Genomic DNA, 14,166 nt, shown 5'->3' with positions numbered 1-14,166 from the left:
ACAGCAGATGCCGGTGGACATCAGGGAAGTGGCATAGACGGGAGGCAGAGGGACACCAGCCTTGGAAAAAAAAAAGAAAAGAAAGGAAAAGAAACGATGAATCATTTTTTAGAGTTCAACTACCCAAAAAGGCAATTTTTTAGGTTCCAAAACATCCATTTGTCGCTTGATATAGGAAATTCGCCCAAGAAAACGACAGAAATGATCGACGAAACTTCGAAAAATTGATAGAAATTTGCTAAGGAAACTGATGTTTTCTCAACAAAAAGCGAAGCTTTTTGCCAAGCCGTGAAAATTCCATTTTCTTGAAAAAATTCAGAATAATGCAAGCAATAAGATGCAGATCAAGATAAATAAGTAATTTCAAAAAAATATATTTTGGCGACGGGTGGTGCAGATGCGCCCCATTGGACACTTTTTGGAGAATATTCAAATGTCATTTTTCTCAATTCCTCCATCTTTCCGGGAAATTTTTTTCGAAAAATGCCTTTTTTCGAGAAGTTGTTGAAGAATTTCGACAATAACTTTTCGAAAAAAATAGTCAATTTCAAAAAGGGTTTGCTCGGTCACAAACTCTCTCCAAAATCTGTATAAGAGAAACGAGAAACGAAAATAACGAACACAATTTAGAATAAACTAACGGTTTATTCTCAAACCCAGGCAACACAAAGAAACAAAAGAAACAAAAGAGTCCCGGACTCAGAAAGAACACAACGAGAGAAGCCTAGAACTTTCGTACAATCACCTGCTCATGAACTTGTACTTCCAGAAAGGAATCTAAAGACTAAAAACTAAAACCTAGTAAGCAATTTGACACGTTCACCTGCTCGTAAACGGTCACTCAAAAGGAATGACGAAAAACGTCCAAAGAAATCCAGCAAAAAGGGAATTTCCCGCTGCCTGTGCGCTAGGGCGCGCTTGCGCGTGCAGGTATTTGAGGCAATTCCAAAGAGAATTGTGCGGCTTTAAAAGAAGATTCGGAGAGAAACCAGATCAGAATCTGACAAAATGTATCAAAAAATAATTTCGAGAAATTTCACGAAAAAATTCTTAGAAAGTTTTTTTCCAAGATATATTACCTTGAAAAAAAATTTCAAGAAATGCGTTTTCGTTCTTATGTTTTGGTCATTTTGAAAAGATGGCCTGTTTTGAAGATGGGTTTTCTAGGCCACCGCTTCAAAATGACCTAGAAAGCATAGATAGAGCGTGTTAGGTCATTTCTAGGACGTGTCACCATGGTGGCCTGGAAAACTCAACATGCAAAAGTTAGGCCACCACTTAAAATAGGCCTAGAAAACACACCACGAACATGTTAAGACATATCTAGGGCATTTTGACTTGATGGCCTTAAAGATCAAACTTGCAAAAGTTAAGCCACCACTTTAAAATGACCTAGAAAACAAGCCAGGAGCATGTTAGGCCATTTCTAGGCCATGTCAGCATAGTAACGTATATTCCTGTTTTCAGTGTTTCTGTTCAATCCTTATGGAAAGGCGGAGGATACGAGGACAAATACTGATAAGAGGAAGTGGTACAAAATGTGGGACAAAATAAGCCAGTTTTTTTTTGAAAATAAATATTTTTGTTTATTGATTGGTTGATTCTCATTCGCAAAAAAATACATTTTTAAAACTTTGAAAGGTTCAAATCAAATGCTTTATCTATATAGCTTTATCCGGGGCTTTCAAATTATCAAGAATTTACTCTTCAAGAACTTATCAAGAATTTACTCCCCATTATTTCCCTTTAGACACTTCTAGTCTCTACAAGCACTCAATACATTCTCATAATTTTTTAAAATACAATCTCATAATTTTTTGTCAAGGTCCAAGAGAGACACAACCTTCCGATATCTCCAAATTGACTCCTGGGAAGGTCAATTATTCCCACCTGTTCCTCTAATCCCAGCTAGTCTTTTCACATAAATTACCCCATTTAAGGGTCTCTTCACATCATATATGACCGTTTTATAACTTTTTGTCGAAGTGACAGAGAGAGGAGGATCCTCCTTCTCACCCGTTCTCTGTTACCCACCCCACCTGGCCTTCCCACCCGTCCCACCTCGATTCTCTGCGTCTCTCATTTCCCCTTCAGATTCTGGTTGTCTGCCGGTTAGAGGGAGCAGGCGTGTCTGTGCGTTGGCAAGAAACAATGTCATTGTATTCGCTCGGCATCCTGACTGAACGGCAGCCACAGTAGTCCGGGGGGTTTTCTATTGATTCCTGCAAATGAATCGATTCGGAAAGCTCCCCTTATTTTTCTAAAAATTCTTCTCATTCTCTATTATTCGGTTCTTTCCAGAAATCCTTCTGTGTGGAATTTGGAAAGGTTCCCTTTTATTCTTCTGAATATGCACACCCCTCCCCTCTCCCCCTCACTTCTTCCCTATTTATGCTGAATCTTCTAAAAATCCTAACAATTAATGAATTTTGGATTATTCTCTTCTTTTTGCCACTACCACCGAGGTCAAGGAAGCTCCAAAGAAGACCATTCGTTCGGTCATAATGACCAGAACCGAGCTCATCTACGTCAGAAGTCGGCTCCATGGGTCTCCTCCTCCCAAGCTCACCATGAAGAAGAAGAAGAAGGCTCCACCGGGAAAACCAGGCAGAAAACCGGAAACGATTCAGGACAAAGGGCTCAAAAGCATGACTTCAATTTGCCGTATCTAGCTTCGGAGTGAGTTTTTAACACTTTCCCGGAGTCTGGAGCTCAGTTTTCAAGTTACCGATCACTTTGAAAATTTTGAAAATTGAAAACAGTTTTAATTATAAAATAGGCAATATTTCCTACAATTCTATCAAAAATCACATTTCTAGCACTTTTAGAAACCGCTAGAGACGCAGACGACAAGACGCAATGCGTCTCTAACCTCGGAAAACTTCAAATAATCTCGAGTTCTAGATGAGCTAGAAATTTGGTTTTTGGATTGTATTGTAGGGTTTTAAATGGAATTTTGGATTATTCTTGAAATTATACATTTCCCGGATACTGGAGCTCGGCTGTCAAGTTTTCGATCACTTTGAAAATTTTTGGGTGCAAGACATACCTTAAAAATATTTTTATAAATATTCCAAAAATTTCATTTTTGAACGTGCAATTCTGTCTAAAAACCAACTTTCTAGCTCGTCTAGAAAACGAGAGAGGTTAGAGACTCAGCGTGTCTCGTCGTCAGCCTCTGGTATTTTAAGCGGCTCCTAGAAGGGCTGGAAATTTGATTTTTAGACAGAGTTGTAGGAAATTTTGTTTTTTTTTGTAGTTAGAGTTATTGGAGACTTGAAAACTGAGTTCCAGACTCTTGAAAAGTAGCCGAAAATCAGCTGAAAATAGACCTTGTTGACGTATACTGTATTTTAAACCATTTTCAGCATTGAATTCGACTACGAGAATTCTTTGAGTGCCGATGAAGATTATGAAGAAGAACGCCCAGTGCTTAAAAGATCAGAGTCGTCGGAATCGGTTTTCGCGAACATCTACAAGACCGACAACTTCTTCGACAAGGTCTCCGGGTTCTATTAGGTTGGCGGGAAAGTCTTTGTCACTTTTTCAATAGTTTATTTCTCAAAGAAAAAATAACCGAATAATTAATTATATTGTCCATCATTATCAACAACATGTCTCCAACGTTCCCTCAATTTATGGATTCCATTGCGGTAGAATCCAGCCGGGCGTGAGGCAAAGTATTGTTTGAGTGCCGCTTCGACCGCTCCACGGGAATTGAAGCTTCTTCCTTCGAAGGCACGTGTCATATCGCCAAATAACCAATAGTCGGAAGGAGCAAGATCAGGAGAATACGGGGGGTGAGGGAGAACATTCCATCCATATCCCATCAGCTCCTGCTTCACTTGTTTCGAAACATGTGGGCGAGCGTTATCATGTTGATAGTACACTTTCTTGTCTTTCAGGGCCGAACGGTCGACTGCTTTCTTGAGGTTTCGTAGTTGAGTAGTGTAGAGGTCTCCAGTTATTGTTTTGCCCTCGGGCAGAAGTTCCCAGTAGATGGGGCCGTCCACTCCCCACCACACAGAGAGCATAACTTTTTTCGGATGAAGGCCGGGTTTGGGGACATCCTGTGGGCTCTCTCCTTCTCCAACCCACTGGGATTTCCTGTGGTGATTATCGTAGAAGACCCACTTCTCATCTCCGGTTATTAGCCGGTCCAGCCATCGATCGCCCGCGTGGAGAGTGAGAAGAGTAATCGAATCGTCGACTCGGCGGTCAAGGTTGGCTTGAGTCAGGTGATGAGGTATGAATCGACCAAAAAGTTTTCTCATTCCAAGAGACTTCAAGCCTTCAAGGACTGTGCTATGGTGAACTCCGAATGTGACAGCTAGTTCACGGCTAGATTGAAATGGATCCGATTGCAATGCGTGCTTCAGCTTGTCCAAATCCAACTCACGGGGTCTCCCAGAGCGATCCTTTTCATCGAGCGAGAAGTCATCTTTTTCGAAACGATGGAACCAATTGCGAATAGTATTGTAGTGAGGGGCATGTGTGTTGTACACATTCTTCAAGAAAGTTTCCGAATCCTTCATCGTGGTGTGAGATAGGAAGAGGTAAATCAAAACATGTCTGATGTGAATAGCAGTGGGAACAAACATATCGTTTCAATTACAGATGAGGAGCAGGGAAGGAAATGGGGACTTGTTTATATGGAAGGTTCTTATCACCTTGTTATTCACTAGAGTCGATATCATACACAGCCTCCATATACGAGAACAGTGATTAAACAAACAGAGTGACAAAGACTTTCCCGCCAACCTAATACAGGCAAAAGATCAATCCTGTCGTCCATCCAACAGCTCAAAGTAAGGGAAGAGGCAACTTGACGAGTGCGAACAGTACCTCGGCCGTTTTATGAGTGGGGACTGGAAAACACGAAGGCGCACCCAGCGGTCCTTATCCGATGCCAGATGTATACCGCCATCAACATGCAGCTTGAAAATGAAGTCAAGAAGATGAAACGACGATGGGTTTTTTTACAAGTTGTTCCCAAATAAAACTTGTTACTCTTTCTATGTACTGAGCCTCTACGCGGCGGAAGAGATCAACAGACGCAAGTCTGGCTAATACAGTACCATTCTGACAACTTCACTGAAAAGATGTCTTACTATTATATTATTCGGATCTTTCCAGAATTCCTTCTGTATGGAATTCGGAAAGGCCCTTTTTTGATTTTTCTGAAAATCAATCGCCTGGTTTATGTCCAATCAAATGGTAAGTGTCCATTTTAATCTCTAAATGCATTTTTGAACCCAATTTCCAATATCAGTTTGTTTTTCAAAAACCTTAAATTTCAAAAGGCCAGAAACTTAAAACAGTTTTTTTAAATACCCATACCAATAGTACTCCATTTCAGATCTGCAACGTACGACGTGTCTGTACTGGAGTTCAACGCTGAGGACGACTTGTTGTGTTGGACTCAGTAGAAGATTCTTAAAGAGCACACCGACATCGACGCACCACCAGGACTGAATAGAACAGGAGAACAAAAGAAAAGAGTGAGTGTCCTTTTTATTAAAAGAATCGATCGGAAATGCTCAAAAGTTTCAGAGGAGAAACTGGACGACGCTGACTACTCATGACCAGGTGTCATGAAGCGTAGGTACGAGGAGATGGACGCGGAGGAAGATGGTGGAGAATCGGGAGAAGTAGAAGATCAAGAAGTGGTGGATCCGCAAAATTGGCAAAGAATGTTCCAAACTTTCCAATTGCAGTATCCCTTTGCCCCGTCACCACTACTGGCTCATGCTCCGGCTCCAGCAGTGTGAACCACAATTTGGCAACTCTACTGGTTTCCAACAATTCGGCCACCCACCATCCCAAGGTGAGAAACCTTTTCCAGTTCAAAATTCAAGTCTTGTTTATTTCTTTTCAGGATCCTTGTCGACAGCCAAATGCCAACTGCAATTCGTCCGAAGCCCAAAAGAAGTAAGCTGTGTTTCAAATATCATCACAAAAAGTGAATGTGAAAACTTTCAAATTAAAAAATGCCTAGTTTCTGGTCCAAAATTTCATCGGGGCTATTTTCACAGAACGGAAAACTCTCAAAGATCAAATCTCTGAACTGGATCAGAATCTGGCGAACTCTCAAGCAGAGATAACAAATCTCAAACAAAATTTCTCCGCTCTTCGAGGTGAAAACACCCAGAAGGATGCACTGATCCAACAGCTACAAGACAAAGTTCGGAAGAAAGAAAAAAAGGATTTAGAGAATATGATGTGAGGATTGTCATCGGTCTTGACACCGACCGCTGACCAGGATTCAATAACTAAATAATCTACTCTCCGAGTTTTGTGACAGGATTTCTCCTAAAAAAGCTGTCACTCTTTCTAATGTACTGAGCCTCTACGCGGCGAAAGAGATCCACAGACGAAAGTCTGGCTAATACAGTACGGGATTTTCCAGAATTCCTTCTGCTTGGAGTTCGGAAAGTTCCTTTTATTTTTCTGAAAATCAACTGCTGGTTCGAGCCCAACCAAGAGGTACGCATTTTTCTCAAACTTGAACTGTTATTACACTTTCAAAACTTTCAACCTCAAAACAATAGCTTGAAAACAAACCGAGCTATGACCCAAAAAACAAGATATGTTCTTTTTGAGCGGCTCAATTGGGTCAAAACAACGCTAGAAAAGTTGTAAAAGCTCATAACCCACAAATTATTAGTTTCAATGTCTCTCTGAATGTTCCTTCTTTTTAACTTAATTAATTCAACACAATTTTCACTCAATCCATTTCAATTTTCAGATTGTCTACACCGAGGAACAAACTATGTCTTCCCAAAACGTTCTCAGGATGTCGAGGACCAAACGGACGATCAGCAATCGGAAGAACTCAGTGAGCCAATTAGCTCAAAACGACAACTGAAAAGAAAGAGCACATATAAAAAGGTAAGAAGTTTTTTTGCTGCAAGTGTTCAAAAAACGTTTTCAGAGGACAAGTCGGGTGACTTTTACTGATGAACAAAACCAATTGCTCTTGGCGGTGTTCAATGAGAACCCCTATCCATCAATAGATCAGCGGAACAAGTTGGCTGATGAGAACAATCTAACCGAAAGCCAGGTAAGGATCTTATATCAAATTTTTTAGGTCACATTACCAATTATGGTTTCATTACCCTTATTTGTTTTCACAACATTTTCTTTAAATGTTGGTATTTCAGGTGTTCCCAATAAAGTCACGTCTTCGGTTCCAGCTATTCCGGTCGAAACTCAGGCGGAAACTCAGATGCTTCAACTTCAACAAAACAACGATGAGGAGCGAGTTAAGGAAGAATCGGTAGATCAACAAGTGGCTGAGGTTTTTTGAGAGATCCTTATCCAATGCCAGATGTATACCGCCATCAACATGCAGCTTGAAAATGAGGTCAAGAAGACGAAACGACGATGGGTTTTTTGACAAGTTTTTCCCAAATAAAACTTGTTACTCTTTCGAATGTACTGAGCCTCTACGCGGCGAAAGGGATCCACAGACGAAAGTCTGGCTAATACAGTACCAGACCACTTCACTGAAAAGAGGTCTAATCCTTATTAGGAACTTTCCAGAATTCCTTCTGCATGGAATCCGGAAATTTCGTTTTTATTTTTCTGAAAGTCAATTGCTGGTTTGAGCCCATCCAAGAGGTAAGCATTTTTCTCAAACTTGAAATGTTACTACACGTTCAAAACTTTCAACCCAAAAATAATAGCTCAAAAACAAACCGAGTTATGAGCAGAAAAAAACAAGATAGGTTCTTTTTGAGCGGCTCAATTGGCTCAAAACAACGTTAGAAAAGTTGTAAAAGCTCATAACTCACAAATTATTAGTTTCAATCTCTCTCTGAATGTTCCTTCTTTTTAACTTAATTAATTAAACACAATTTTCACTCAATCCATTTCAATTTGCAGATTGTCTACACCGAGGAACAAACTATGTCTTCCCAAAACGTTTTTTCTGTGAGTTATAACTTTTAGTGGGTTATTGAAAGCTCATTGTTCTTATCTTACAGACATCGATTGCCAGAAGAACTCGCAAGGCTCCTGCTCCTGATGCATCAAAAGGACCCAATTCAAAAAGAAGAGCACTTGCTGATTCTTCACAATCGGAGCCGGAAGTGGATCTTCGTGTACAGTTTTCCTGGAAAATTTTCTGATTTTTCAAAAATTATTTTTTAGGAGTCAAGACACAAAAGAGGATCCGTGAGATGTGTTACTTATAATGATAGTGACTCTGATTTTGATGACAGTCCAGTTAAGAGGAAATCTAGAAACACCCGCAAAAACAAGGCTGATTCTAAAAAAGATGCGCTTCATCTTCTTCATCCTCAGAACTGGAGTCTGACTCTGATGCTTCGGTATTATATTTTTTATAAAATGAAATATTTTCAAATAACTATTCTGGAGTCTGACTCTGATGCTTCGGGTGCTTAATTTTGGCAATTTTCTGGTATGAACGGCCCGATTTGACAAAAAATTTTCAGTTCCAAAACTGAAGTTCTTATTTGTTAAAATATGTTCTGAAATTTCCAGATTAATCGAACAACTTCTCAAAAAATGACCAAGAAGAGTCAAGAAGCCATCCAGTCAGCACCGGAAACTTTTCCGCTTTGCGAATTGAGAAATCGAAAGAGGTAGTCATCAAGAATCGAGCCGTGAAGAAGGAGAACGACGACTTGAAAACGAAGATGGACGAATTCAAGAGAGCCAATGCGAAGTTGAAAAATGGAATCAGGCAGATGAGAGAGGAGAAGGAGCAACTAGAAGTCACGTTGATGGATCGGGTGAACAAGAAGATTGGAGATAGAAATGGATGTAGAAAAAAATAGAGAAGAAGAAACTCATCCTATGATGAAATGAATCAATGGACGACGAAGACAACCAATATGGAAATTGATGAACAATGTGATGATGTACAACAAATCCCATAAATGATCCAACGGACGAGGTTTTTTGACAGGTTTTTCCCAGATAAAACTTGTTACTCTTTCTATGTACTGAGCCTCTACGCGGCGGAAGAGATCAACAGGCGCAAGTCTGGCTAATACAGTATCATACTGACAACTTCACTGAAAAGATGTCTTACTATTATTCGGATCTTTCCAGAATTCCTTCTGTATGGAATTCGGAAAGGCCCTTTTTTGATTTTTCTGAGAATCAATTGCCTGGTTCAAACCCAATCAAATGGTAAGTGTTTTTTCCAAACTTGAGAAGGTGTTTTGAATGCATTTTTTTCAGATGCTCATTTGGCTCCAGGACACGCTTCTTTCACCCCAACACGCTAATTCGAGTACAGTGGCACCTCGTCGACGCTTGAGATCTGCTGATGCTTCAACAATCATCCAACGAGGCACAGGAACCCAAGGAACTCCAGCGACGTCAACGACAAATCAGATAGCTTCTCGACGTCGTTCTCCAACAGGACGTTCTACTGCCCTAGTTGCTCTACGTCGACGCTTGACGCCTACGTCAAGAATGATCCGTCAGAAACGCTAATGGATCACTAAAAGCTCCAGCAAAGACACAGACTCCAGAAGTCACTCGTCGTCGTTCTCCATTAGCCAAAGTTCCTCCTCAACCGTCTCCAGCTCGCCCAGCTTAACCATCCTCCTCAGAAGATACTCAAAAACCCAAAAAGGCTCCTCGTAAGCGTCCGGCTCCATACAAGGGTGAGACATCTTTTGAACCCTTTTTTCAGCTTAAATTTAATCGCTTTAATGTTTCAGCATTCGGTTGTCCTTGTAGAAGATATTCAAAAGATTATGCCAAGCGATCTTCAGAAGTAGCAGCAGCTTCGACTACTCTAGCTTCGTCTGGTGGTCGTGGCCGTGGAAGAGTGGCTACAGAAGCAACCACAGGTCGTGCCCAAGGAATGCCTCGACAGCCCCAAGTAGCCGTGGAAGAGGAAAATCGTCAGCCACCAATGCACCAACCATCACTCGCAAACGTGGCAGCCAAATCAGTTCCAGCACCGGGGCATGACAAGAAGCGGAATACGATTATATAATTAACCTGATATACCTCTTGAGCTGTTAATATCTCTATTGTTTTCTATAATAAAAACACTATTTTTTATTAATAAATTTTTTCCATATTCTCTGGTGGTTTACATTGGTTTAATGCCAATGATTATCTAAAAATTCCTAAAAATTTGATGGGAGTTGCTGTGAAGCCGCTACAAGGACAGAAGCGATCATCTCGAAGCTTGGAACATGCACGAAGAATTGGTGTAGGCTCAACCAGTGTATGAAGTAAGTGAAATCTGCATAGGTGTAAAAAAACATAATCAAATCCAAAAAAGCGAATAACGCCAATTTTGGCATTTCTTGTTACAAAGGGCATTTCTCGTGTGACGGGCTGAAATGTAGACTTCTCTTGTATCTCAAAAACTTCACATTTCAAATGCCCAGGAGCTGAAACCAGTTTTTTCCTCCCAAAACCCGAACCTTAAGTTATTCTATTCTAGATCTTCCACGTCCGGTACAATTCGCCGCAGAAAATTCCCGAGAAGAGTTCTAGAAGCTACATCTAGAACCTAGATCCTCCCTATACGTACACTTTGAGCCTAATTATCTCGATTCCTGTAAATGATATCAAAAATTTGTCAACTGATAAATTGTTTTTCATAATATCACCAACATTTTATCAGTTGATAAATTTTTGATGTCTTTTACGGGAACCGAGGTAAATAAGCTCAAAGTTGACTATTAGGAGAAATACGGTAACCGAAAAAATAAATTGAAAAGTAGTTCTAGAATTATCGACTCTGAACAGAACAACCACAATCCAAAAGACATCAGAAGACACAAAAAATGCAATAAGAAGAGCAAAAAGAGCAAAAAAGGAAAAAAAAAGAAGTCAAAAAATTAGGCAGGAGTCAATACATGTGTATTATTATAACGCTTATGGCAGAATGAACAGACAAACGTTTGGCGAATACAGTACGCCAGGTGAGTTTTTAAGTGGGAAAATTTATTAATTTTGAGTCAATTTATCTCGGCGGCAGTAAAAGATATCAAAACGTTGTAAACGATAAAAGTTTTTAAAAAGTTATGAAAAACACTTTACCAGTTTACCGATTTCTGGTATATTTCACAGAAAACGAGCTACTTGAGCTCAAAGTGCAAACAGGAATCTTGGAAAATTGATAATTCATGTGTTTGTTTCCAGGTAACTCATCCATTGTGCTATCAACTTCATCAAAGTCTGTTGTAGATCGACCGCCTTCATTTCTGTTCGAAATTTGTCTATAAATTCTCATGAAACATTTTTTAACTTGTGTTTTGCAAAAAAGCTTCAGACTTCACAACTTTTCAGTTTCCCGATTTTTCAGTACTCCACTTCTCGACTTCTCGGCTTCCTGACTCCCGGATTTCTTGTTTTTCCGACCTCAAATTCCAAAGTTCGACTCCCGACTTTCTGCTTTTGTGGTTTCCCGAACTTTCCGTTTTCCCAATTTTCAGTTCTCTGCTTCCCGACAGTCTTTCAGTTTCATGACTACGAGACTTCTTGGTTTCCAGACGTCCTCATTTTGTTTATGGAATTCCGGATTCCAAATTCCAAATTCTCACTTCCGACTACCAAAATTTGAAATGTCAATTTCCAAAATCTGAGTGCTGACTTCGAACTCTGAAAACTTTCAAAATATAAAAATACCCCATCAAAAATTAATATTTTCAATTTGTTCCCACAAAGACTCTTTGTATACGATTTCTCTCGTTTTGGTACTTGTTGCACCGTCTACCACCACTCCAGCATAACTTTCTGTCAAGGACAGATATACGAAAATACTCTCTTTCTCTACGTCTCCATCAGATCCATTCTGTTTCCGCCTGCTTTTCCGCCTGCTTCTATGTTTCCGCCTGCTTCGCCGTGCGAATCAATGTCACTCTCTTTGCTTGGCGGGCTGACAGAATGACTGCCTACATTTTTCGGGAAGCTTTCCATTGAGCCTTGTAAAGGCTCGGAAAGTTTCCCTTATTTTTCTGAAAATTCAACTTATTCTCTATTATTCGGTTCTTTCCAAAAATCCTTGCTGGAGGATATCGATGGACCCTCTTCTCCTCGTCCCTACATTAACCGATAGGATCCAGATGGCCCACCAGAGCTCAAGCGACAAAGAGATCCCGACTCGGACTTGGAGGAATCGGAGGACTCGGAACAATTGGAACACTCGAAGGACGATATGTCACCGCAGCTTCAACCCGAGCTCCCTGATGACCTAAACCGTCTTCTAGATAAAGAGGACTACGATTTCGGGAATGCGATCCAAAACTGGATGGAAGATCCTGATCATTGGAACTTCCGAATGGACGGTCCTGTTTTTTGACAGGTTTTCCCCTAAAAAACCTGTTACTCTTTCGAATGTACTGAGCCTCTACGCGGCGAAAAAGATCCACAGACGAAAGTCTGGCTAATACAGTACATCAGATGAGTTTTTAGATGGAAAATTTTCTCAATTTTGAGCCTGTTCACCTCGGTGCTTGTCAAATATACCAAAAGGTGATAAACCAGAAACTTTTTTTTAAGGTTTTGACAAACACTTTATCAGTTGACAGATTTCTGATATATTCTGCAAAAACCGAGATAATTGAGCTCGTGGAAACAAGAATCTTGAAAATTGAGAATTCATGTGTTTGTTTCCAGGTAACTCCTCCATTGTGCTAAAACTTCATCAAAGTCTGCTGTCAACAAACCATTCTTTTTAAATTTTTCTTTTGAATTTTTATTCAATAAATTTTCATAAAACTATTTTTTAAACTTGTGTCTTGCGATAAAAATTCCGGACTACGCAGCTTCTCGGTTTCTGGACTTTTTGATTTTTCAACTGATTACGACGTCTCGAATTCCGAACTTTGACCCGACTAATTGACTTCTCGTATTTCCCGAATTTTCGGTACTCCACTTGCTGATTTCTCAGTTCCCCGACTACAGGACATTGTTTCGTAGATTACCAATTTCTGATTTCAGGATTTTAGATTTCAATTCCGGATCCTTAACTCCAAATTCCAATTTCCAGTTTCTAAAAATTATAAATTCATAAAAATTCTGAATTCCAAAATTTCGAAATCTCGAATTACAAATTCCAGAACTCCAGAAATACCAACACTTTGATATTACAAATTCCTAAATCCTAATTTCAAATTCCCATTTTCGAAACCCCCAAATTTCAAAAATTCCAAAATTTTCAAATTCCAAAGTTTCCAAATTTCTAAAAATCCTGAATTCAAAAAAAAGAATAATAAATTGAAATTTTGAAATTTTGAAATTTCGAAATTACAAATTCAAAAATTTAAAAACTTCTAAATTCGGAAAATTCCAAATTTCGAATTCCAAGTTTTTCTAATTTTCGAATTACGAAATCCCAGATTTCAAATTCCAAAGTTTCTCAATTTCTAAAAATCATAAATTCCGAAAATTTCAAAATTTCGAAATTCCAGGGTTTCCAAATTTCTAAAAATCCTAGATGTTTGAAAATCCTAAATTTCGAAAATTACAAAATCTTACAATTTTAAAAATTTCAAATTTTCAAATTCCAAATTCCAAATTCCAAATTCCAAATTCCAAATTCCAAATTCCAAATTCCAGATTCCAAAGTTTTCTAATTCCTAAAAGTCCCAATATCCGAAAATTGGAAAATTTCAAAATTTCAAATTTCAAAATCCCAAAATTTCCGAATTCCTGAATATCCTAGATTCCTAAAAATTATAAATTCCAAAAAATTTCAAATTTCAAAATTTTTAAAATTTCTAACTCCAAAATTTCTAATTTCTAAAAATCCCAAACTCATAAAAATCCTTAATAGAAATTTTAAAACTTTTAAATTTCAAATTCCAATTTCCAAATTCAAAATTCAAAACCCAAAAATTCTACCTTCTCAATTTTATCTGATTTGTTGGATTTCCCGAATTTTCAGTACTCCAATTGCTGATTTCTCAGGTTCCCCGACTACAGGACATAACTTTCTGAAATTCCAAATTCAAAATTCCATATTCGAAATTCGAAATCCCAAATTCGAAATTCGAAATTCGAAATTCGAAATTTCAAATTCCAGAATTCCATTAATTTTGAATCCAGAATCCAAAAATTCAAAATTCAAAATTCTAGATTCCAAATTCCAAATTCCAAATTTTAAAAATTCCACAATTCCGGTATGACAAATTTCAAATTTCAAATTACATATTCCATCTT

General features: G+C 38.8%; 2 protein-coding genes across 2 annotated transcripts; both read left to right on the top strand.

Annotated features, from left to right (window-relative positions):
- Positions 1–5,897: 5,897 nt before the first annotated feature.
- Positions 5,898–9,982, top strand: CBG27683 (the record flags this gene model as incomplete). The annotated part of the gene is made up of 8 exons (XM_045239593.1): positions 5,898–5,931; positions 6,749–6,891; positions 6,935–7,063; positions 7,888–7,935; positions 7,989–8,105; positions 8,155–8,283; positions 9,214–9,457; positions 9,702–9,982. The coding sequence occupies 8 exons, from the start codon at positions 5,898–5,900 to the stop codon at positions 9,980–9,982; spliced, it is 1,125 nt and encodes a 374-aa protein (XP_045099523.1).
- A 906-nt stretch (positions 9,983–10,888) lies between these two features.
- CBG14433 lies at positions 10,889–12,304 on the top strand (the record flags this gene model as incomplete). The annotated part of the gene is made up of 2 exons (XM_002644478.1): positions 10,889–10,925; positions 12,069–12,304. 2 exons carry the CDS (start codon positions 10,889–10,891, stop codon positions 12,302–12,304), a joined length of 273 nt encoding a protein of 90 aa, XP_002644524.1.
- Between the last annotated feature and the right edge of the window lie 1,862 nt (positions 12,305–14,166).

The sequence above is a fragment of the Caenorhabditis briggsae genome, assembly GCF_000004555.2.
Source record: "Caenorhabditis briggsae complete genome, chrX, whole genome shotgun sequence".
NCBI classification, from domain to species: Eukaryota; Metazoa; Nematoda; class Chromadorea; order Rhabditida; family Rhabditidae; genus Caenorhabditis; species Caenorhabditis briggsae.
The sequence above is the reverse complement of the archived record's forward strand: the minus strand, read 5'-3'. Positions and strand labels throughout refer to the sequence as shown.